The sequence below is a fragment of the Amia ocellicauda genome, chromosome 8, assembly GCF_036373705.1.
Source record: "Amia ocellicauda isolate fAmiCal2 chromosome 8, fAmiCal2.hap1, whole genome shotgun sequence".
In the NCBI taxonomy this organism is placed as follows: domain Eukaryota; kingdom Metazoa; phylum Chordata; class Actinopteri; order Amiiformes; family Amiidae; genus Amia; species Amia ocellicauda.
In genome coordinates this window covers 25,239,261-25,266,442 of record NC_089857.1, presented here as the reverse complement: position 1 = coordinate 25,266,442, position 27,182 = coordinate 25,239,261, and the positions used below count along the sequence as shown (strand labels likewise).

General features: G+C 36.2%; 2 protein-coding genes across 2 annotated transcripts in view; one reads left to right on the top strand and one right to left on the bottom strand.

The window, feature by feature from the left end:
* The window catches only part of znf532 (zinc finger protein 532), a 36,315-nt gene extending 30,275 nt beyond the window's left edge, over positions 1–6,040 (bottom strand). The window contains exons 1-3 of the mRNA XM_066710788.1: positions 5,782–6,040; positions 4,818–4,976; positions 3,727–3,825 (exon numbers count right to left, since the gene is read on the bottom strand). The gene's annotated coding sequence lies outside the window, so the exon portion shown is untranslated. The remainder of the gene's footprint in view (positions 1–3,726; positions 3,826–4,817; positions 4,977–5,781) is intronic.
* Positions 6,041–21,794: 15,754 nt separating this feature from the next.
* Positions 21,795–26,937, top strand: grp (gastrin-releasing peptide). Its single transcript, XM_066711722.1, has 3 exons — positions 21,795–22,002; positions 24,431–24,681; positions 26,573–26,937. Exons 1-3 carry the CDS (start codon positions 21,846–21,848, stop codon positions 26,624–26,626), a joined length of 462 nt encoding a protein of 153 aa, XP_066567819.1. The 5' UTR covers positions 21,795–21,845; the 3' UTR covers positions 26,627–26,937.
* Positions 26,938–27,182: the final 245 nt, after the last annotated feature.

Below are 27,182 nucleotides of genomic sequence, written 5' to 3'. Positions count from 1 at the left end.
GCAAGCAGAAAAGAGCCTTTGAAAAGGTTAAGACATTATATGTGAATACACAAATGAGTGTGATGCAGTGAGTAAAATTAAAAGTATATCAGATTATACAAGGATAACAACAATGATATAGCCTATTTTCCATATTATCTGCATTTTGTATTTGTATAATAAACTGAACAGGAATTAATTTTGCTGTGAATTGTTCTCCTGTGTGAGGCACATACTGTGCCATGAGTCCTATCGATTCTGCAAACATTGCTGGCTTTTAAAAAATGTGAATTCAGTGCCTGCAGTACACAGCAACGGTTAATCAAAACCACATCTTTTTAATAACCAAAAAAGCACTGGTTGGGAGTACTAAACTGTAATTGTACATTACAGCAATATGCACAAAAGCAGAAGTACAAAAGAAACAAATACTATTAGACTGCTTGTGTTAAGCTTTTCATTTAGTTACTTCCTCAACAACTGTAATGCTACTCTATAATAACATTAGTTATCCCACCTTAAAGTCATATACCTTATGTGCAGATTTAACAGCTGAAGCAAAACGTCCTTCAAACCATCTGTTAAATAACAAAATCTATGTGCAATGTCGCAACATTACACAGGTTACCCAAAGTTAACATACTGAAATGCATTCTAAATTTAACTGTTTTTCTATCCACCCACCATGTTAAATATCCTGCAGCATAACTATACCAAAACATTCATAGTGGGATATGCAATTAAATATTTATTAAAAACATGTTGTAAGCATATTTGGTAAAAATATTGATCAAATAAATATGCATGTTTCATAACTTATAGAAAAACACAAAAAACTCTACTGTTCTAGCAAGCAGAATGTTAATGGGCATCAGTGTGGAGTAGTGGTTAGGGCTCTGGTCTCTAGAGTGGAGGGCTGTGTTTAATCCCAGGTGGGGGACCCTGATTGTACCCTTGAGCAAGGTACTTTACCTAGATTTCTCCAGTAAAAACAGTCTTTGTATGTAAAAATCATGTACTATATTGTAAGTTGCCCTGGATAAGGGTGTCTGCTATCACATTTATGGTCAACAAATGATTTAAAAAACACATTATACCGATTGATCTTTGACAAGTAGGACTAAGGCTTAACCAATAAATGTAAGGCATTCCAACTGCCCTTTCTTGCTTTTCCCTGGAACATTAATCATGAGGCATTTTGAAAGCATAGAGTTCCTTTGACAATGTTGCATCACTTTTGACCTCGAATTGATGTACATTACTACAGGTAAGAATGGGAATATGTGGCATATCTTTGTGACAAATATGTTTGTTTGTTTTCCAATGTGATACTGACTGGATGTGTATTTGAGTTCGTATTTTCTCTCAAACAATGATCAGAGGCATAAATGTTTTCCTTTGCAAAGTACATGTTCTTGGTATCATTTTTGTATCCATAGTTGACCGTCAAATACACAAACTACACAAGTTCAAAATTTTATTTCAGCTATGAACTGAGTTATGAGATATTGTGTTATGTTAACATCATGCAGAGGTGACATTACAGGACATGGACACAATTGTCCAAAAATCATTGTAAGGTTCAGGGCTTTAATTTTTGGTAAAAGGCCTAATGTGACTTTTAAAATAAGTTATTCCTGGTACGATTATGTCAGGCATGTATTTACCCCCAAGGCTTTTTCAGTTTGTAAATCCTCTGAAAGCAAAAATCTGGTTGCATTGTCTTGCTATAAATATATCATTGGCAAAAACATGAATTGCTGTTCCATTTTGTTTTTGGCCAACTCTCCAATAAAAACTAATTATGCAGACTAATTGGTTTACTATACTAATTGGTTGAAAAAAAAAAAAAACATTAGGCCTATACATCCAGCTTTCTAGGATCAAGTTCCTGCCATTTTGATTCACAAACCAACTTAAAGCAGAAAGCTGATAAAAAAAGCAATGGAAATGTAAATAGGTATATAAATATGTATTTAGTTTTCCCATTATATTAATATTGCATCAAAAGAACAAAGAAAGATACAGATACAGATCCATCTTTGAACTCATGCCAGGTGAAGTTAATGCTTTATTACCATAATCTACACAGTGGGTCTTGAAAACCATTTTTGAAAAACAGAACAGGTAAAAGGTCTCATATTTACTACGTAGTTTATTTAGTCAGTTCCCTACTGGTTTCTTTTTACTTCAAGAACCAAAAAAAACATGCAACAAGCCAACACATGCCTTAAATAAAGTTGCGTGAGTATACCAACACGAATTTCAGCAAATTGTAACTTTGGTTGTGACACATGACACTGGGAACATTCAGCTGTAGTTCAAATTATCATAACTTCACAAGCCAAATTGTTTTGTTACAGTATTGTAATCAATTTACACTGTTAACGAAACATAACCACAGATGCAGTTAGTGTACCGAGTTTGTAATAACAATAATCAGACTATACAATGTGCTTCTTATAATAAGCTATAGGAGCTACCCATCTAATTGACAGGAAGACCGAGATTCAGAAATGTATTGCATAAACCGGATTTTACAGTTGCATAAATGTTTTCCATTGCAAATATTTTTGTAATGTGTTGAAACTGAAAATACATTTTTATATCCATAGTTGATCGTCAAAGGAAACTTGCTTCCAAACAGATTTAGAATAAAGTGAGAAACACTAGGTTCTCCATTCTCCAAACTACACAAGGTCAAATCTTATTTCAGTTATAAACTGAGTTAATATTTTGTTGTATTAACATTTTGTAGATTTGACATTGCAGGACATTGACACAATTGTCCAAAAATCATTGAAAGGTACAGAGCTTTAATTTTTGGTAACATACCTAATGTGACCTTTAAAATAAGTGGTTATTCCTGGTGCAATTATGTCAGGCATGTATTTACCCCAAGGCTTTCTTTAGTTGAGTTTGTATATTCTCTCAAGCAATAAATAGGTTACTTTAAACATATATAGGCCTAACTTATACACAAAAACAGGAATTTCTGCTCAGTTTTGTTTTTGCCAAACTCTTTAATAAAATCTAATTATGCAGACCAACTTGTTTATTCTACAAATCGGTGAAAGAAGAAAGGGGGAAAAAAACAATTATCATCCAGCTCTCCAGGAACAGGGTCCTGCAAACTATGATTGACAAGTTCCATCTTAATGCAGAAAGCGGATTAAAAAAGCTGGGGAAATCTAAATGATTAAATAAAGATGTGTTACATGTAGTTTTCTAAAGCAGAAAATGTTGCATCAAAAGAATGAAGAAAGATACAGATACAGATCTGTCTTTGAATCCATGCCAGTAGAAGTAAATACTTTATTACAATAATCTACACAGTCTTGAAAACCATTTGTAAAAAGCAGAAGAGGTAAAAGGTATCTACTAAATATCTACTAAAACTATGCAGTTTCTTTTGTCAGTTCCCTACATCTTTCTTTTTAAAGAAAAAAACAACAACAACGAAAAAAGAAAAAAGTGCAAAAAGCCAAACTCATGACTTACTAAAGTTGCGTGGGTAGCTCAACACTAATTTAAATCAATTTATAAATGTCGTTCTGGCACATGACACTGGGAACATTCAGTTGTAGCGTTACTTTTTCAGTTCAACCTATCACAGCTTAAGACGACTAATTGGTTACAGCATCTTAGTCAGCACACACTTAAACAAAACCACAGCTGTATATTTAGTATACTGAGTTTATAATAATATTCAGGTATGCAGGTACTTTTAAACAAATTTGAACTTACCGGGCACCTTCTACACACTGGCACAGGAGCTCCTGCTCAGTCTTGGCCCTAGAACCCTACCTCACTCCAGTTTTCTGACGTGAAAGGTCTTTAAAAGACCTGAAACAAACAGATGTAGAAATTGTTTTTATTACATGAAATCATATATTGTTCTTGGATATATCATGATTGTTTTACATAACTAATGAAACCGTAATTTTCTGACATAAGTTGTCAACTTTTAAACATAACATTTTCCTTATTGACATAACATATTTGCTTCATGGAAACTTGTTGCCTTTGTGTCATTTTCTTTGTCTGTATATCCAGTTTATCTGTACAGTATAACTTTATAAATTGACTTTTTCTTATTATAATGATCATCATAATCATAATAATTATGCATAATACCTATTAGGCCTGCAGGAGTCCAAAACTGTTGTTACAAGGTCCTGTGTATATATACATAAGGAAATGGTTTGGAATAAAAAGTTTCCATAAAAGCATATAATCCACATATTCCGTACTCACGGAGTACTACCCTACCCAACTCCTCAATCTTTATAGTTTCATACTATACTCAAATACTTTTTTTGTTTCCCCATTAAGTACACGGAATTATAAAAAGTATCATTAGTGTTTCCTGCTTAGATTATTTTTGTGCAAACTATGGTTTTGTTACAGAAACAGACCGCAATCTTCAAAATGTTGTTGAGGAGCACACAAAGCAGTGAAGCTTGCCAATCAAGCACTGTGCACTAAAGACAGTGCATTACACATCCCCACCTAATTTAATCATATTACTCCACAGAATTAGGAGGCCTGTTTAATTTTCTGTCTGATTTAATTGCTGCAGATTACAAACTCTTAATGCACGCAAAAAGCACGGCAGGATATGAAAACAGTAAGAAATGAACAGATTACAAAAGCAAAGCATACTGTCTAAAAATTGCATTTTAAGAAATATGCAAAAAACACAAACTTTCAAATTGTTGCATTGCACTTGTATAGACATAAGGTTACAAAACAGCAAATACTGATGATGATCATGCTAAGGGTGATCATGAATAATATTATCAATCACAAAGACAATAAAGACCATAAATCCAAACCTGCTTAGGATGCCCTGCTTCTGCAAGAGTTGTCAGTGATGTTTTGACCTAAGGTGGAGTCTTGTCCCTGGGTGGCCAGTTTAGAGGAATAAAACAAGGACAGCCATGACCTCAGCACCAGATCAAGCCATGTATCCATCAGCATATTTCAACCAATACCTATAACAAAGGCAAATCATTCAAAATCATTGCATTTAAAATAATGTTAACCCTACAATGACCCCATTTAAAAGATAGATAGACGGGAAAACATGAAGAACATCTCGGGGATGTTGAACTACCTAGCAGCAGCAATAAACCTATACCACTGCTGCCCACCCACAAAATGCTGACTGTAGCAGTCATGTGACATGGCTGTGCTGCCGTTTGGATCCTATCAAAACACCAAAACGTCCCTTTATCCCAACACTTGGTTAAGTTCAAGTAAAGCTGCTGCAGTTCGTGTATGCTGTGACAAAAGCCCACCGGCTTTCTTTAGTTTGTTTATTTAACACGACATAGGGTCCGTTTGGATTTTCTTCCCTACCCAGAAGGCACTTCGTTGTGCTGCTTTCTCTGAGATAAAAGTGTGAATGAATGCTAAACCCACAACATCTGTTTCGTATTGATGTGAAAATACTCTGGGGGTGATCTCTTTGGTGTCCGTGCTTCCTTGCAATACTGGGAAAACGTTACCGATTAGCCTTTAATGTGTATTTTAATCCAGACAGTAATGATTGTCATACCCATCAGGCATCGCGGTCTGACTGCACACAGCTTCTGCTCTGCTTCTCTTGCCCTGCTTTGTGCGCTGATTCCTAATAAAATTAACTCTCCGGTTTAATTCACACGTAGCTATTTCGTGTACACTGATAATTTTAAAGCGGAAATCATTACTAAAGACGAAAATGAGCTACAACCTAAGTGGTGGTCTTGCACAATTAGAATTTCGTTTTGTAGGAATGCTGCTTCTTGGCATGCTTACCCATCAGTCTTCGCGGTGCTGCAGAAGCCCAGTGTTACGCAGATCCTTTTTATTGAGCTAAGATTGCGGTTTTCCTCTTTCCCCTTTTCTTGTCTTTCACAAAACACTCCTCATTATAAAAGAAAGGTGACACTTCCTGGCATAAATTAATACAGCAACGTAAACCTGGGTTTTCAGACTAGCCTCTATATTTCTACCTTTTGCTGCAGCTGTATTGAGACTCGAGTACCACTAACAGCCAAATGTTAGCTACTTCCCATCAGCCTTTGCTGTGGACCTGAATGGTACCTAGATGGAGTTAGGGATCATAAGTGGTGCATGATGATTACATCCTTTTTGTTTTTCGTTCTCATTGTATACCCTCTGCATAAAACGTATGGAAATGTTATTATTAATCAAACAATACTAATTCAATCTGGACATGATTGTTTCCAGTCTGGCAATCCAATCTTATGCATATACACAATATATATATAGTGTGTGTGTGTGTGTGTGTGTGTGTGTGTGTGTAAGTGTTTAAACCCTATCCTAGAAGTAGGACGTATGCTTTTTGTATTTTGTACTGACTGTTCTACTGCACTTTTGCAATGCTTTGAATAGTATTTTGTATTGAATGTACCACTGCACTTTTGTAATGCTTTAAAATATTTGTGTAAACTGTAAGTGGCCCTTGATAAGTGTGTCCTCTAATAAATACATAAGCAAACAAATAAATAAATAAATACAAAATAAAGCAGATGCATGTTAAAAAAGAGATGCATGCTACATTTTCTTCTTCTTTTGGAATTGTTTATTGATAATGCTGGAAGCCATTACACCCTAAAACATTTGCCAGATCAAAGCATGGCTGGGCTTGATCAGTACTTCAATGGGAGATCTTTTAGAAAAGTAATGTAATTGGGTAGCTTGTTTCCTATTTTCCATCTTGAACTAAACATAATTTTTTAATAAACATCTTTTTTTTTCTTCTAATCTACTCGTGGTCTTTGTTTTAAGTATCACAGTTGTTTACTTTTTTTAGTCCCTGTGTAGGATTTATGATTGCCTGAATCAAATTCTTAAGATTAATACTGAAGAGAATCAATTCCTTGATGTCTGCTTAATATAGTCCTTTGGATTAGAGCAGCTTTCCAGAGCAGGAATATCATTATTATACTACAATTGTACAATCTATTCAACATTTTAATATGACTTTTCATAATTTAAAATCAAAACTTATCACTATAAATTAAAGCATTCAGTTGTTTAAAATAACTTCCACATTTTGTCTAGATTAAGACAATTACAAACATTCCTGACCTGCTACCTATGTAGTATTTTACAGTTTTCAACATACATTTTTCCCAGTCTCAATACTGTTTGATATCTTAGATTTCAAAAGCTGATGCTGTATTATTATCTACTAGATCTACTTTGATGTTATCTGCAAATGGGAAAAAGCTCAATAATTATACCATATATGCTGGAAATATTATTATTATTATTATTATTATTATTATTATTATTATTATTATTATTATTATTATTATTAATAATAATAATAATAATAATAATAATATTTATTTATTGGCAGATGCCCTTATCCAGGGCGACGTACAAAATATAAGTGCAATACAAAGTGCAAAAATACAGTTCAGTACAAGGCATAAAACATTACAAATTCAGTGAATACAATAAAGGAAGTCTTACAGGATTGTAAAAGTTAAGTGCAGTGGGAATTGAGCATAGGGGAAATCAAAATAATATGAGTACTAGTAATGCAAGAAGTATGATAAAACATTGTAAAGTACTATCTTACAGGAGAGTAAAGGACTAATATTACAAGTACTGTCTGTAAAGATGTGTCTTGAGTAAGTGCCGGAAGGAGGTCAAGGACTCTGCTGTTTTGACTTCAGTGGGCAGGTCGTTCCACCACTTAGGGGCCAGGGATGAGAAGGAGCGGCTCTGGAGGAAGGAGAGTGGAGAGGAGGTAGAGTTAGTCTTCTGGCACCGGAAGAGCGCAGTGGTCTGGAGGGGATGTATGGGGAGACAAGGGTCTGAAGGTAACTTGGTGCAGTGTGGTCGAGACAGCAGTAGGTGAGGGTCAATGTCTTGAAGTGAATGCGTGCCAGTATCGGGAGCCAGTGCAGGGAGCGGAGCAGTGGAGTAGCGTGTGCGAATTGGGCAGAGAGAATACCAGACGAGCCACAGAGTTCTGGATGAGCTGGAGCGGCATATAAATGAGAAAGAGCATTGATCTTAACAAATATCTCTGTAGTACTCCACTAATGACCTCAACCCCTCTAGTTTCTCCTCCTTTCATTACTCTTTGTTTTCTATAAATTTGTATGTTTTCAATCCAAGTGCATACCTTACCTGAGAGTCCTGCAGTTTTTGGTTTGAGAATTAATGTTTGTGTAGATATTTATCAATAGCTGCTTTGAAATCCAGACATATCATTGTGTTAACTGGTTTTTCTTTTGTCACTCGCTTGTTCAGAGAAATATAATGAGTTGGTTTAACAAGATCTTCCTTTTCTCAACCCATGCTGACTATTGCCTAGAAATTCATGTATTGCTCATACATTGACAGTGGGGTACACATGATTCAACACAATGAGCATAATGCAGCTTCAACTGGTAAAATCCAAAGAATACTACATACCAGGGTACAACTGCACAAGGTGGTTAAAACATCTAGAAATAAAATCCACATGAACATTGTCCCACTGAGTCAAAAGTTTACATAGTTCAATCAAAGGTTACCTTTACTTTTCTCATTCAGCATTAAAAAATTGTAAGGACTGTAACTGATGCATAAGTATGGTTAGATTACCCATATTTTTTATACTAAATGAAGCAAGCAATAGCATTGTTTCAAAGGGTGTGGATATTGCTTGCAGCAACTGTATCTATATCTGTAATTATATTAACAACAATTATATCTGTATTATCATTGTACATGTTAATAATTTTTCAGCAGATGGATGATAAGGAAGATAGATAACTAGGACAGAATAGGTAGTTATTTATTTATAGTAATTGCTTTCTCATTAGTTAATCAACATATCATAATTTAATAACTTCCCAACATATGTTTTTAATATATTCTTTTCTTTTTTGATTGGAAGACTTTGCTTTACACTAGGTATGGTTGTACCTGTGAGTAATCAGATACAATTTATTAAAGCACAGCTCTTCGCTGTTGTATTTGCATACATTTCCTTTATTATCCTGCTAGCTAGCAGCCTAACTGTTTTAAAAGGAAAGTTGTGGCGTATACAAAACATCACTGGTCTCTGAACAAAATCTCAAATGACATGTTACCCTGTGGATCTTTGAAATAGCAAATCAATATGTCAACAGCAGTTAGTTGAGAACCATTTCTTGTATAAATCTGACCTTTTCAATGCTGGTATATATACACTTTTCATTTTTACAATGTCCCTAAAGCTTTAAGAGACTGCAGGTAATAAAGTTGTACTTTTAGAAAGTATTCAATATGTTGTTTGTTTGTTTGTTTCTATTTTTGAGCACTGCTGTAACTGAATGGGAACATGTTGCAGTTGATTTGTCCATGTGAAAGATTATTAGTATATTAGAACTGTTGCTCTCTGTGCTGTGTCACACAGTAAGTCTACTACACTGAAAAAAGTAATATAACTAGATTTCTTCAACTTGCGGTAGTCGATGCACTGCCCTCTGTTATTCTCCATCCACGTGTTCGGCAGCACATTAGTAGTGGATGCACTGGCCGACCTGTGGCTGCACTGCCTCTTGTCCACATTCCCCCTGATACGCTTCACCCTGCCATCTTGGAGAGTATGTCATTTCTCCTGGTAGCCACTCGGTGGCCCCAGAGACTGTGGTTTTCTATGCTGTTCAACAGGGAGCCCTGGGTGCATTATTGCACCTGAACTAGGCAGTGATGCAGCTTTGGGTTTTGCCCATGAGAGGGGTCAATTTTCAGCATGAGGGCTGCCAGCTGTGGTAGTTTCCACCTTGCTGAGTGCAAGAGACCCTTTTACGCAGTCTCAGTATACTTCCTACTGACTGGTGTTATAGACGTGTGTTCTGTCTCATGTTGGTCATATTGGAATTTCTACAGGAGGTGCTGGACTCCATTCACGAATTGGCCGTGTGTCACCTGGTTCCCCCTTCCAGGCATCACAGCTTTTGAAAGGAGCGGTGCATCTTCTCCCCCTTGTGTCTCATTATTATGTATTACTTCCTTTCTGGTGCCTTGATGTTGTGCTGAATGCACTTTCCCAGGTTCCATTTGAGCCACTTCCCTCTCTGAGTTAAAGTTTCTCTCTTAAGACACAAATAAAACACTCCAGCATTTTTGTTAGCGATTGTTGGCTAAGCGGGATAAGGAGTTGGTTCCAGAGCCATTCTGTGATGAAGCCCCACATTTCTACAGGCCAGTGGAGTTTATCCATGGTTTCATCCTCCCCCTTTCTCTTTGGAAGAGGATCGCTGATTGCATTAGCTCTGCCCAGTGCAATACTTGCAGTGCTATGCAGACAGGATGTGCCCTCTGTGACAGACTGGCCAGCTGTTTTCATAACCTGGGGCTGGCCTTAACGAAAAGCAAAGTCTCATAATACCAATAACTGTTACCTGCTTCAGATAACTCTGCAAATGTCGTAGCATTACTGATTATTTTGAATTATTGGAATGGTGTGTTTTTCCCTTTATTTTGTGTTTATTTTGTATTTTTGCATAGATGTTTTGGTTATGATACTGCAAACTGTAATGTTATATATCTACACTTGTATTTTTCTTTTGCATGTGATCCACATCTTCGTTGCTTTATATTACCTTAATGAAGAACACATACCTGTTGCTTAGTAACCATGTCCTCTGCAGCCATACTTTATAAAATATGTTTATCTTGTATCTTAAAGCATAAGTGATAGACAGTCATTCATTTCAGACAACCTCAGGGAGACCAGGAGAGGGGAGTCTAGCTTCCACTAGATAAATTGTGTTGCATGTTTATTTGTGAGTTTGTCAAGTTTGGTTTTGGGATATTGGGAACTGTGTTTTTTTCTTAATACTTTAGGGGTCCCATTTGTATATTAGATTATATTAGATGGGTATAGTTCAGTATAATCATTTTTAAACTTATCATTTACTTATTTGGGGTTGTGTGTTGACTCTTTGGCTAAGTTTTCTATGACATTAATTGTACATCTATTTTAAGTTGCCATGACAAACCTTTGTGATATTTCTTACACAATTCTGGTCCTGATATCTTCTTATATTAATATTTCTTGTTATAAGTCTTCAAGTTCAACATTGTATTTTTTCTTTTAATCCAATAAATAAATACTCTGTCCCTTTCGGTAGACTTTTAGTATATCCCACAGGGTAACACCATTTGGAGAAGATGGCCAATTTAGTCCTCCCTAGCCTGGGTGCACTGCCGCTGAGCACTCCCGGTCACAATGAGCTGATATGACATGAGCTGGAAGGCAGCAATTCTAATAAAATAAGTGTATCAACTAGATGCAATCAAAAAGAAAAGAAAAAAACAACAGCACACATACTGAGGGCATTTTTATGGAAACAGGACTTTGTGTTATCTGAGTGAGGAATTAATACTACTGAAAAAAAATGCAAAAGACAAACAAAAACATCCCAGTAGAAGTGAGAGTAAGACATCTGGTGTATGTGTCTGGTGAAGAGCCTGTAACCCTACGTTTTCCATTGCAGAGCAGGGCTGTGGGACCTGGCTGTGTCTGGATCCTGTCTTAATACAAATACAATAGTTGTACCTGCACCCAGGGATAAGACTCAAATATTGATGTTTTCAAAAGCCAATGACTCCCACCTGCACTTCACAAAAAATGTTACTAACTTTCCAGCAGGTCAAATTATTAGAAAGCTCTCCCGACATACAAAGGCTGTTGGAGATTACATTCTACTTTAAGCTGAACTCTTTATACTTTATACAAATATAATACATGAAATCTGAGGCAGAAGAGCAATAAAAATACCAAATAATTAGAATTATACTAGAAAATGCTTAAATTATTATCAATTTGGATAGGGTATACAAATATCCTGTATATGAGTCTGTTTTAATGCACCCAAGTGCATTAAGTGCATAATATGTCTGAATAAGCTTTGTCTTGCATTTTATGTTGACCACCTTAGAAGAAGCTGCTACATTACTACAGCATTCATAGTTATACAGTACTGTGTATATGAATATGAAGGTGGTCAGTGACAAAAAGTTGGCATGCTATCAACACAAATGTGTTGGAATACATTTCAGACGCTATCACTTATTGCCTGTACATAAAAGTAATTTACAGCCAATCACCTTTTTGCATGGGTGAAAGTTTTCTCTTAGCAGTGGAGTATTGCAGTGTGCCATCATACAGTGTTTCATGCCCCTCTAACAAGAAAAGCATTAAATTGCACTTCTTGCATAAGAGGCTGCAGGAGATTGTTCCCAAAGCTGTTGGATACTACCAATTGGCATTTAAATTGGTGTCATGGTTGCCAAGATATTTTCCTTATGCTCTGAGTTGGTTTTGAAGAACTCAGAATTATTATTATAAATTATATTTGGGTGTTAAGCTGTGCTCTGTATATTGTCTCTGTACTTTTCCATGCAACTAATAATGACATTCTGTTTATCAAGCTTTCTGTCCTTCAGAGTTTTCAGCTGTACCATCACAGTCTGCAGTATCTTGAATTTTCTTGCAGAAGTCATAATTTCTTAAGATATCTTACTGTTGCTAGCCAGAATAAAGAACCATATGATAATTAAACTTCCTAACTAATGCATTACAATATATATATATATATATATATATATATATATATATAATTCCACCTTCAGTGATTATTATTTTCCACTGTGATATGTTATGAAAGCTGCAACCAATGAAGTGAAAGAATTGCCTTATAAATGCCCTGCTCCCTATTTTCAGGGAGACCGTTTGAAGGATTTCCCAATTACACTCTCCTGGGCATGCTTGCATAAAAAATCTACCCTCTGAATAAATTGTGCTTCCAGTTCATCATTTAAAAGGCTCTTTGGTTTCTAACCTCACATTGTTCAAAGTTGGTAATATGAGGGGTGGGCCTGCAATGCGAGAATAGATTTTTTTCTGTGTCCTCCCATTGGGTATCATTATACTATCAGGCCTAAATTTACTCAGTATACTGAAATTGGTTAAATTAAAGTAATATTTAAGTGACCAGCACAATAAATATCTTGTTGAAGAGATATCTGTTGTCTTTGCTGCGATGACAATGTCAGTGTAGTAACACATATACTCATAAAGCTAGGAGCAGCTGTTTGTGAAAGATTACAAGATTATAAAGTCAATGTCTAAACATATTACTAGAAACTTCAGGAAAACTCGGTCTGAATCGAATATGATATCTGCAATTATGTATTTGATTTCTATGAATGGGAAATGGGAAATTGAAATATTGGGGCAAAAATAAACTCTTTCAAAGTATTGTTTATCAATTCAGAATATTTTCCACAACAATTCTGTTGAACACAGACACTTATCTGTGTCTCCAACGGGTGCTATTTATAAGGCTTATTGCTGCCATCTAGTGGTCATTAAAATTTTACCTCCCTGAATGCTTGTTATTTCAGTAGATTACCTTCAGCAAAGTACTGGGAAAGTGAGGCACTGTGGTGAAAGTATTTCCTGGGGAGGCAGATCTTACAGGCCTAAAACCGGATCAGACTGGAACAACCATTTATGTGCTTACATACCCCTATCCCTTTTTATTTTCATATTTTCATGCCAGCACCATCTACTTGAGACTGTGAATGTTACATGTTCTATCATGTAAATTATGTATTTTAATGTAAACTCCTCAGAAAAACCTATTGAACTTGCCTAAATGGGCATGTGATCCTATAGATAACATGGGTTTAGCTCTATAAAGTGTTAGGGTAATATAGTATTGTTTGCTTCCTTTTAGCATGGACATTTAATGTAACTAATGCTGTTCCTTTTTAGAACTCAACTTCAATAAATATGGTTTTCTAAAATAAACTAGGGAAAATATATTGAAAACCTGTTTTGACTCTCATGTATTATTTTAAATTAGCAATGTATATAAACACATTTACTTTTATTTGTATTTGTATGTATACACAGCATAAAGTTAGTGCCGGATTAAATCAAAACTTTGACCCACCTGCTAATAGCAAACTACTACCCTGTACATCATGGTGGGGAAGATTTTTCTATGGACAACACCAATAAATACCAGATGGTGGCTTAATATGACTCACTGGTAGTGGAACAAAATTCAATGAGGGGCAGCCAGGACTGTCCCCCCTTCTGCCTCAAAGTTATGATAAGCCTCAAAATCTGCCCTCGGCCTCACCCTCACTCCTGGCATTGTGATATAGATCTCTAATATCAGATGGTTATTGGTGTCAATCATTGATGTCATCATGTCATGATGCAGTGATCCTCTGTATGTACACTGCATTTTAGGATGCTTGATAAAAAAAACAAATGTATGGACAGAGCCCAAAATTCTTCGAATGTGAATTGGCACAGAGGCTTTGCATCCAATTCCAAATTAAATCCAAAGGATATAATAATATATTTTTTTATTTTTTTCTAAATTATGAACACATCTATATGTAAACACAGTCTGGAAAATATTAAGTTTTTGAATTTGCCAGTAAATCAAAAGCAACTAGATACAAATAGAACCCAGTTGAATTAAAACATTACTGAATTACCAAAGATAACAATTACAATAAAACAATAAAACAGCAAAACCAATTTGATTACTGGTTACATTTTCTAACTCTCTTATTACCATCAGTTATAACTACTAAGTTGAGTAAATAGGAAATTCCAACAACACATGTAATACTAAGAGTGGAGTAGGCTCGAACAGAATGTGTTCTGAGTCATTTGTATCTGTAGTAACAAAAGGTTGATTTGATAATTACATGTTTTTAATTGTATTTTTTAAATGTAGTTATATAGACTACACTCACCTAAAAGATTATTAGGAACACCTGTTCAATTTCTCATTAATGCAATTATCTAACCAACCAATCACATGGCAGTTGCTTCAATGCATTTAGGGGTGTGGTCCTGGTCAAGACAATCTCCTGAACTCCAAACTGAATGTCTGAATGGGAAAGAAAGGTGATTTAAGCAATTTTGAGCGTGGCATGGTTGTTGGTGCCAGACGGGCCGGTCTGAGTATTTCACAATCTGCTCAGTTACTGGGATTTTCACGCACAACCATTTCTAGGGTTTACAAAGAATGGTGTGAAAAGGGAAAAACATCCAGTATGCGGCAGTCCTGTGGGCGAAAATGCCTTGTTGATGCTAGAGGTCAGAGGAGAATGGGCCGACTGATTCAAGCTGATAGAAGAGCAACTTTGACTGAAATAACCACTCGTTACAACCGAGGTATGCAGCAAAGCATTTGTGAAGCCACAACACGTACAACCTTGAGGCGGATGGGCTACAACAGCAGAAGACCCCACCGGGTACCACTCATCTCTACTACAAATAGGAAAAAGAGGCTACAATTTGCACAAGCTCACCAAAATTGGACAGTTGAAAACTGGAAAAATGTTGCCTGGTCTGATGAGTCTCGATTTCTGTTGAGACATTCAGATGGTAGAGTCAGAATTTGGCGTAAACAGAATGAGAACATGGATCCATCATGCCTTGTTACCACTGTGCAGGCTGGTGGTGGTGGTGTAATGGTGTGGGGGATGTTTTCTTGGCACATTTTAGGCCCATTAGTGCCAATTGGGCATCGTTTAAATGCCACGGCCTACCTGAGCATTGTTTCTGACCATGCCCATCCCTTTATGACCACCATGTACCCATCCTCTGATGGCTACTTCCAGCAGGATAATGCACCATGTCACAAAGGTCGAATCATTTCAAATTGGTTTCTTGAACATGACAATGAGTTCACTGTACTAAACTGGCCCCCACAGTCACCAGATCTCAACCCAATAGAGCATCTTTGGGATGTGGTGGAATGGGAGCTTCGTGCCCTGGATGTGCATCCCACAAATCCCCATCAACTGCAAGATGCTATCCTATCAATATGGGCCAACATTTCTAAAGAATGCTTTCAGCACCTTGTTGAATCAATGCCACGTAGAATTAAGGCAGTTCTGAAGGCGAAAGGGGGTCAAACACAGTATTAGTATGGTGTTCCTAATAATCCTTTAGGTGAGTGTATATGTATGCTTACTATCTTGCAAATATTAAGATGTTGAACGCCCCCAACCTCGCCCCCAACTTTCAGAATCCTGGAGTCTCTGCTGTTGCACATGACATATGTTTATTTCACTACATTCACTTAAACATTATTTATGTATTAATGTGAAACATGATTAATTATAACTGGAAAAAAAAAAAGTGTATTTGAAAAAATAAATGCATTTGATAGTTTTAATCATATTGTAAAGAAACAGTTACAGTAGTTTAGTATTTTAAAGTTAGTATCTATTGTTGCATGCCACTTTCTCTATATCTTGATTTCTGTTGGTGCCTGGTTTGTTTGTTGTATTAAAACTATTCTACTATTAAAGTTCTACTAGTACTATTTATACCCCTACTATCCTTAATTATAGTGCATTTCCAGTGCCTACTGTCTTACATTTAGGTAATTTCCTCTGTAATTTGTAATACATTTTAATCTGGCTCTTGGAATTATATTAAGTGGATGGGATGTGTTTTATTTTGGTACTTTTGGTAGTTGTAGGCTGATGATACTGATGCCATTGTTCCCAGTTTATTTTGTATAATTTAGTGACAGATAAACCCATAAAATAGCAAAAGGTTCCTCTGTGGGGGACTAGGCCACACCATTGAAGCTCCATTTAAACATTTCAGATATTTTTCAGTTCTGCCACTTTAATGTCTGGATGCAGGACAGGCATGTCAGGGACCATGTGCCAGTTTTGGCAGAGGTGGCAGAGGGGCCTATTGATCACCTGTTGGTGCTTATGTAATGGGGCATTCGTGTATAATGAGCCGTTACAAAGTGACGTAACCCCTCAGTAAAAGTAGTCCAGGCCCGGCCTTTTAGCTTAGAGGGCTTAATACTGTAGTGCGCTGGAGCCGCTGTGTTGTGGAGCGCTTGGAGGGGCACCGGTGGTGTGCAGCTCGAATCCCAGGCAGGGAGCTCCGACCCTCATCAGCTACACATAGGAGTGCATAAGGAGACTTGCTGAGGCTGAGGATGATGCGGAGGCCATGCCTGCTGCAGACGGTACCATAAATCTCCGTGGGGACGTGGCTTAGGTGCAGGCTGTCCTTGTTGAGGAAGCGTACAGGATGGCTACACACAACGGGAGGTGGCATTACCTGAGGCATGAAGTGAGAGAGCGTCTGCCAGTCAGATAGATGATTGCTCTCCTTCACCCGAAGTGGTAGGTGGAGCACAGGCCAGGGCGGGTCTCGTAGGTACAGGCACTGAAGCAGGCAAAACTTCCTGCTGCACTGGTGGAGACTACAGCTTCATTAGCTCTGGCATCTGCTCCATCAAGGCACGCATGTCAGAGTCCCTGGTGCAATGGCGTGGGCTCCAAGTGGTAGATTCTATAGTGCCTGTGTGCAACGGGAGGAAGGTGAGTGTTGCCTCATGGGCTTAGCCAGACAGTGGTAGAGAGAGCGATCTTGGACCCCACACACAACACAGATTTCAGCTAAAGGGTTTTCAATTAAGATAATAGCAGTGCAGGGCAAAGCAGTACTCACAAGTGTGAATGGCAAAACAGAAAGTTTACATGGTGTACCATCTGTCGTAAACTTCTCTAAATTCAATTTATCAGCCATGAATGTTAGAGAGGTTTACTCTATTGATACTTTTATACTCTATAACTATTGATCAATAGGATATACAGAAAAGGTGATATTACCATATACAATTAGGTATTAATATCTGCAAGGGCAAAATATTGCTCTGAAGCCAAAGAAAAAGGCCAAGGTTATCCCAAAAAACTAAATAAAATAAAAATGTCAGTAGTAATCTCTTCTGATTTTGATCAAATACAGTGGGTCAGTGGAGAAGTCCACACCACTATAGAGTGATTACTATCACTCAGACTCAGTTTATAATCAGAAAGCTTAAGATATGAATAAAGCTAAATGAAGTGGAAAATAATTAAGTAATCAGAACATCAACTACTGTCTACTGGTTAATTATAATATTTCTCAATAATTATGTACAATTGTGTTTGTCCTACAGTAGTATAGTGGGGTATACAGGTAATGCTACCAGACACATATTTAATGTGACTAAAACCTTCACAGAAAATAACCTTTGTTGTTGTTTAAAATAAACAAACATACAAATAGACAAAAGGATGTTTAGATGTTTTTTGGCAAAATTGAATCTGGTCTTCCTGTCTTTGGGGCTTACCAATGGTTTACATCTTGTGGTAAACCCTCTGTATTTACTCTGGTGAAGTCTTCTCTTGATTGTTGACTTTGACACAGATACACCTACCTCCTGGAGGGTGTTCTTGATCTGGACAACTGTTGTGAAGGGGTTCACCAGGGAAATAATTCTTCTGTCATCCACCACAGCTGTTTTCCGTGGTCTTCTGGGCCTTTTGGTGTTCCTGAGCTCACCAGTGCGTTCTTTCTTTTTAAGAATGTACCAAATAGTTGATTTGGCCTAATGTTTTTGATTTATCAGCCTAATGATGGCTTGCTTTTCTGGCAGTGGCAGCTCTTTGGAGTTCATATGGCGGGTTAACAGCAACAGATTCCAAATGCAAATGCCACACTTGAAATCAAATCTAGACATTTTATCTGCTTACCTGTAATTGAGGGAATAACACACACCAGGAACAGCCAAGCAGCCAATTGTCCAATTACATTTGAGCCCCTAAAATTGGGGGGGACCACATACAAAAATGGGTATAATTCCTACACTGTTCACCCAATTTGGATGTAACTAAACTCAAATTAAAGATGAAAGTCTACATTTAAAGAACATCTTGATTGTTTCCTTTGAAATCCATTGTGGTGTTGTACAGAGCCAAAATGATGACAATTGTGTCACTGTGCAAATATTTATGGACCTAACTTTATTTGTTAATTGAACTATTTTCACTTTAACTGAACCAATGCCTGCCCTATCTTAGGTCTAATGCAGGTAATGATACAAAGGGACTGATATAACCTGTTGGATTGTGGCCCTCAGGCACTGAATTTGAAGAAAACGACTATATATGAGACTCAATGTGCTGCCTGGGGCTGCAGTGATACGCTGTCACACTTTTTCTCTTACACCTTTCACATTCAAACACATTTGCCCACCATTCAAATGAGTACATGTGTCCCAAAAGTATAACTATAGGATAAGTAATAGCACTACTTTTTTTTTTTTCTTAATTTGCTCTATTTTTTACTTTCAGTACTTCACTGTGAGAAAGTGGTTCACTAAACCTCTGTCAAGCAAATAGAATTATTCTGGTGTTCTGCGTTTTTCTTACACAGACTATTTCCTAAGGGAATTATAAGAAAGATGCATTGACATTGCCTGTGAGGAATGTCCAACCTTATCATGACAAAGGTTAACTTGGTGCTCAGCCCTTGGCTTTTTAGCAGTAAATTAAAGACAATTGCTTCACCCCCTCTCAATTCCCAGCTTTCTCCTTATCATGACAGAATCAAAATAACTTCTCAACAGAAATCCAGCTCGTGTGCTTTAGCTTTATACACCCAAAGAATAGAGATTGATCTAACTAAACATTTATTAGATAGACTGCATATCTGAAAAATATAACTTGGAAATCATTCCAGTTAGATTAAATACATTAGATTAAAGTATAACTCTTGTTCTTGAAAAAATCTGAAACGAATTAAACAAATGTGTAGTTAAATTAAATTAATATGCAGTACAATAGGATCATTTTAAGTCCATCCATTCTTGCAGTGTGCTTTCATCTGTTATCTCACAAGTCTTTTGTTCCTGTATATTATGTAAAAGCTGGCATTGGATACACTCTAAAATACACAATGCAGTTCAAGGGAAGTACAATATACATTGTGTACATGTGTGAGTGTACAAACTTGATCACACCTGCTGTTTGACAGCGTATATGGAAGAAAGCACTGAATGAAACAAAATGTACCCAGAAGGTCAAGAGGTTGTTTACATTACGTCAAATATGTTATTCTGTGGAGAATATTCTCTTCCTACACAGCTTTTTCTTTCCTTTTTTCCTTACAAATTCACCTCAGTTGACAAAGATGAGTTTTAGTGAAAATGTATTTCTGTAATTAGTTATTAATTGTATTTCTCTTGTATTTCTGTTGCACATAAATCAGGAACAAATGTTGCACTGGATATTTTTTAGACAATATGGTAGATACATTACTGTATATTACAGGCTTAAACAATCAAAACACCCCCCATCTTTCAATTATCACAATATTTCCTGTACCTGCCAGACATGGGAGTCTACATTTTTACTTCTATGACAGAAATGTCATGCTTCTTCTATACAAGCAGCTTCCCCGTTAGTCTGTTTATAAACAATAAACAGTGTCTTTACATAGACATCTATGCCATAGGCTTTTCTGTCATCTCTTCCTTGTTGGGCAGAAGAGCATACTACCAAAGACCTGAATATCATAATGTTTAACCTTCCGATTCTCATGAGTCTGCCTGACACTGCATTACATCTAAATGTTTAGCTAAATGGTTTATTTAGGAGGGAGTTACAGTAATCCAGGCGGGAGAGAACCAGAGTCTGGACAAGCAACTGAATAGGTCAGGGAGCGTATGTTGCTCCTTGCCAGAGAGACCCTTCGTCCTCAGTAAACTTGCTACCAGTAGAGGACACTGAACTTGTCAATGCTAGCCAGTGTTTGAAGAGATGACATCTGCTCATACACACTTCAAACTATGAAGGATAGGAAATACAATTAGTCTTCAAAGGGTTTTACAGACAATTTTCTAAGATTCTGTGCAGTTCCACCTTTGATTATATCATCGATCAACATCATTCATTTTAGTTTTTGACCCTTTGTGTGTCATTCATGTTGCATAATCCTAAATATCTGACAAAAGTGGTCTGAGTTCAATGAAAATAATTTAATCTATAATAATGAACATAATCCAGAAGTAATTATGTTTTTACATAAAAGTAATAAATTGTTATGCTGGGAAGTCTGTACAATGGTTTTGGTGCTAACCCTTGCTTTATTCTACATTCACAATATTTGTGGCAGGAATACTTGTAATGGAAAATAAGAGTCAACATCAGCTAGAATACCTGACAGCATGAATGAAATGTAATTTCTGTTTGAACCCTTTCTACTGAAACCTGAAAGTAACATTAATTATCCAATGTAATTATTTTCCATTCACCTCAGTTGTAACACCCTTTCGTCGCTATAATATATCTATCATGTAAGCATGAATTAAACATTTCAAAGCATTATAAACGCCATGGAAATATATCTATAAAATTAACGTAACATGTTAACATGCAAATATATTACAGTTTATCATCTATATATAGATACAAGTGCGGTAATACCATACGTTTTGCAACGTTATTCGTATTAGTTTATAGTGAGAAAGTTAAACAAGACATCCACAAAGCAATTAACGAACTGTTAACACTCTGGACAGAATACACAGCGATTCAAAAAAACAATCAAACTCATGAATGTTAATGAAAGAACGCTGACATGTCTTAATGACAGTTTAAAGGGCACAATAGAAAATAAGATGTATTTATTTTTTATCACTTATTGTGAAAGGTGTCACTTAGCAGCATATTGGGTTTTCTCAAAGGGCTGCTGACGTGAAGTTATTGGAAGGGGATATTGAATGTTTTGTATTGGATATTTGTGCGCATCAGTGCCACAGAGATGCGATATGACACTTGGCAGTAACTCACTGGAGCAAAACACACGAATCCTACGTCAGGTTCGTCTGGTCACTGTTGTGACTTCGTCACGGTTTCTTATAAATGCAGTGGCAGGGAGGTACCCGGGCATACCTTCTGGAGCAAAAAAAGACAAGAGACGCAGCTGTCTGTCGTAAAAGGGGTGCTTCTTTCCAGTGAACATGGGCGCAGAGTTTCTCATTTGGAAATACAGAGCAATGTTTTCTTTGCTTGTTTTAATTGCAGTCATCTGCAGAGTCCACTACGCTACAGCCGTGCCAGTGGAGAACGGAGCACCTCTGGCCAAAATATACCCCAGAGGCAACCACTGGGCTGTAGGTAAGCAACCTTTTTTTTTCTTAAATACACATTTGAACTTTAACTATCGAATTAAATGTACAACTATCAACAGATGCAAAAAGAAAATTGTACGAAAGGGTAGAAGAGCAGGACTTTTTCCTTAATTTTGTGAACATAAATGTAGTCAGGAGAGAGAAAGAAGGCAGACGGGGGTTGGGGGAGATAGTGTGGAACTTTATCATCATCATCATCATCATCATCATCATCATAATTAATGATTCAAACTAAAAAGTTTACTTTCTCAAACAATGGGTATAAAAAATGTATTGTAATATATTGAAAGGTAATTGTAGAAATATTAATTTAAAAATGCATTCAGGTTGCACACGTTGTAATTCAGAGTGAATGGGGACACCAGTCTTCAACAATTATTACAATATATCACATTATTTGTTTTCTACCTGCTCTTAAATAACCTAGCCTAAATAGTGTTTAATAAACAATATCTATTTAAAGTAAATTGATCATCAAATTAAATGTTTTTAAATGGAATAAAAACAACTTGCCATTCTAGTAATAAATATCTACTGTTGATAATGATGGTATAGGTAAGCCATTTTTAATGCAAAACTTTATATCATCCTGCTTTTTCTTACATTGAAATAGCTTTACCTTTTTGTTTTTAATTTAAATATACAAGTATTTTGTTAAGTTGTGAATATGGTAATTAAGCAGAAATACACTGGCCGATTAAAGGTGAAAAAAATAGTCTTCCCGTTGCCTTTTTTATTTGCTTTGTTATGTGCTATTTCATTATATAAATGAGACAAAATGTAAACATTAAGATTACTAAAATATTTGCACAGAGGACCCCAATAATAAAACCAATGGGAAACTGTCACTTGTGTAACCCAATAGAAAAATCAATTTAAACACAATCTTGTCTCCAGTGAGGTTTGATTATTTTGACACCCATACAAATATTTATGTGTATTGGCTAGCAGTTACATCTCACTCGTCATATCTTAATACCTCTTATAAAGCATAGAGAAAATATGTATTGCACTTTGATTTCCACCATGGACTGTCTGTGTTTGGTATGTACTTTCTTGTAGAAAAGCAGCCAGCTAGTAAATTCATATCTGAAAAAATCCCACAGATACCAGTGACTAAAATCCAGTTCAGTTCAGTTATCAGTGGAGCCAATTGCTAAGTACAGTAGTATTTGCAATAAATTGTGTTTGACAATTTTCACCTGGAACTTTAAACAGGCCTAGTATTTGTCTAGGAAAACAGTTTAAAGGTTAGTTGGAGAATAGCTGCCTTAGGTTATTTAAAATATGAATTAAAATGTGTTCCAGTTGCAATTTCAGTACCTACAAGTGACACAAAACAGACTGATATTTACAATTAGCTGAATATTTGGAGTCTTATATACAACAAAGGATATATATATATATATATATATATATATATATATATATATATATATATATATATAATTCTATGTAATTAGTAAAACTGAAATTCATCTCTGTGTATGTGCTAAGTATTTACTACCAAAAAAACTAACTAAAATGTGTTATGTATTATTATTTATTTTATATGATTTAAATTGTACATAAGTAGGTAGGCTATAGTGTAGTTTTAAAATGCATGCTCCATGAAAAAAAAAGTTTGACAGTGGGTATCACAGAGAGAATAATTTAATAAATAAATATTGTGTTTGATATAATGTCCACCATTCTGACATGAGATTGAATGCAAATTTCAGTGAGCTGTCAAGGACTGGAAGTTTGGAATAATTACTTTTTGTTGTTTTTGCGAATAATTATTTCGGTAAAATTACCCTTTGTACTCATTAAAATACATCCATTTGATGGTTAATGGAGTCTGACAGTTTGGGAAATAGGATGAAATTGTTTTGTCTGAGAAATATTGGCGCTGTGCCAATATTTAAATACTACTTTATCAGCTTGATTCCTGAAGTCAAAATGAATCTTTGTCTTTCAGTATTTTAAGTGAATCTCACAAACATGTAAAATAATTTTAATCAGAGTGTCGGATAATCAAAATGTAGCTTATCAATCAGCAACCTTCAAAGTCCTTGATACAGGTACATCAAAATGGACACATAAGATTCAATATAAATTCCCTTGTCAGTTATGGAAGAACTTTGATGCTATAGATTATTGATGCCAAGCTAATAGGTATTATTTATAAGCTGTATTAGATGCCCTGAAAAAATATGGTATTTCACTTGAATAATAATCTCCAAAGAATGTTTAAGGCCATATCCATATAACTTTAACGTCACATTACATTTATAAATACAAAAAAGAAAATTATGACAAACAAGCACCTAATAGTACAAAAAAACAACAACATTGATTTGATTTTGCTAACTTACATGTGTGACACAAGAATATATAGATTTGTTTTTCACAGTTTATCCTTGTTTCCACAGGACATTTGATGGGAAAGAAGAGTATTGATTTCCCTTTTCAAACTGAAGAAGGTGACAGGACCCAATATTTATCTGCACCAGAAGAAGCCAAGCAGGTGGATGGATATTTGAAGTGGTCTGAAGACATCAAAAACCTCATAAGAGCCTTAGATGTGAGTGGCAGCCAGACTGGTCAGTTTTTAAAAGAAGGGTTGCCTCTTAGTAGAAAGACTCCATTGGAGGTGAGGGAAAGGAGCATGGACTTGAAAGAGGTAGGTACCTAACTCAAGACCTCATTGTAAGCCATCATCTCCAAAAGGAATAGCTCTGTAACCATGCATTCACTAAATATTCTCATGGTACAAACACTGGATCATAGGCATGTGAATGACAGTGGTGTGACAATAACTGTTGAGCATGAACCCCATCCTCATCAAGAACTGAGTCAAGATGCATTGTGATATTGCAAATTGTTGACTTATGAGCCCCTGGGAATGGCAGCTATGGTATATGAAAGGTATCTTTTACATCTTTGAGCATGGGCAGTGATGCAAATATTTATGATACACCAGAATCAAATGATTACAAGTCGACCTAGGAGAGGGAGCATTTTTACCCATATGGCAGACGAGAAGCATCTTATCCTTAGTTATGGCTGTAACAATGCCAACAATATGCAGTTGTATATATGAATTAAAATGCAATATGCAAAATGTAGTAATATGCAGTATGTATTAAGCCTTGGTTATGTTGACACATGCACATTTATTTCCTAATCGCCATGTCCGCAAGCAGACTGCGCTCCATCCAGACCTTATTTTAACCAGTCATAACCAGGCAAGGCTGATGCACATGTTCATACTGGGTTGAGGTGATTGCATTTCTGAGCGAACACAGCCTGTATTAAACAGATAGGATGAATGCAGTTCTATGGGATGAGCTGCATTGTTGATGTGACACGTGAGTGGAAGAAATTAAATGCATGTCACCCAAGAGACGGCAAGCACAATTACGGCAAGTACTGGGGTTTCGGCGACAAGTGAACATAGTTAAACTGTTGCCCCTGCCCTGCCTAGATAAGCCACCCTTCCAAACTGAATGACCAAGTAAGAAAGAGACTGATCAGAGAGACTACCAAGAGGCCAATGACAACTTTTCAAGAGCTACAGGCCTTTATGGCCAAGACTGGTCAAAGTGTACATGTGACAACAATGTCCCAAAAACTCCACAAATTTGAGTAAGCCATTACTCAACAAACCCCACCTGAAACACTCAGGAGATTTTGTATCCATGTGGCAAAACTATTTGTGGTCTGATTAACTAAATCTAAACTTTTTGGCCTAAATGCAAAGCATTATGTTATGTTTGGCTCAAACCCAACACAGTGCATCACCAAATGAACACCATCCTTACTGTGAAGCATGGTGGTTCAGCATCATGTTATGGGGATGTTTCTCATCATCAGGGACTGGAGCTTTTGTCATTGGAAATTAATGGAGCATAGTACAGAAAATTCCTTTAGGAAAACCTGCTGCCCTCTACACGAAAACAAACTGAAACTGTAGTTCACTTTTCACCATGATAATGACCTGAAGCACACAGCCATCACTAAAGTGGCAAAAATATAAATGTCCTTGAGTGGCCCAGTCAGAGCCCCAACCAAAATCCAATTACATTTTTCTGGCATGACTTGAAGATTGCTGTTCATCATCTCTCCCAAAGAATCTTGACAGAACTTGGAACAGTATTGTAAAGAAGAATGGTAAAATATTGCCACATCTAAGTGTGCACAATTGGTAGAGACCTGTCCACAGATTCACAGCTGTAATTGCTGCCAAATACAACCACCAAGTATTAACTCAGGGGGGTGGAGACGTGTCCAAGCATCATTTGTCATTTTGTATTTAAAATGTATATACCATAAATATTTAGTTCAGAGTATAGAAATTGAACAGCAGCAGAATTTGTAATTTGTTTTGAACACTGATTTTCCTAAATGGAAGAGCTGGAAGACCACAATGGAGTTTATCTTATTTAGCCACACTTGTGATTTTGCTTCATAGTATGTATCTCTATATCTATATCTCTGTATCTCTATATCTATATCTGTGTGTCTATATACAGTATACATTCATTAAATATGTTACATTATTTTATTTACAGGTCACAGACTACCTGCTGCAGGCTCTCAATATGAAGGAGAACAGGCCCAGCTGAACTGAAGAAAAAAATATATCTAAACTGCTTATTAGAGACTCAACAGTTTTACAGCATTTTACTCCAAATAGTACAAAACTAACAATTTTTGTTTTGAAATATGCATTTTATTTCTGCCTTTAAACAAATTCAGTTTCAGAAAACATGTTATGCTTTAAATTATTGATTTTTTAGATTAATGTTATTTTTTGTAAATAAATTCTGGATCTGGGTCTAAATATTACAATATTAAAAATAACTCTGAAGTGTGATTATATATTTTTAATACTTTGTAAATCTTCTCCCCATTGTTTATCATCCATACATGCAATTGTAACGCGCACAGTAGATCTAATTCTGTTGGATTAAACTTGTTTTTAAATTGAAGGCATTCATTTCAGACAATATGTTTTCCTCCTTCCTTTGCATTATCACTGTAGGATGCTGACCCACGTTGCAATTATATTACAAGAGTGTCTCACACCAAAAACATACACAGTGTGATTTTCAATTAGGACCAAATAATATCTGATTTGAGACATAATAGATACAATTATTGAAGCTTGAAAAGATCAAT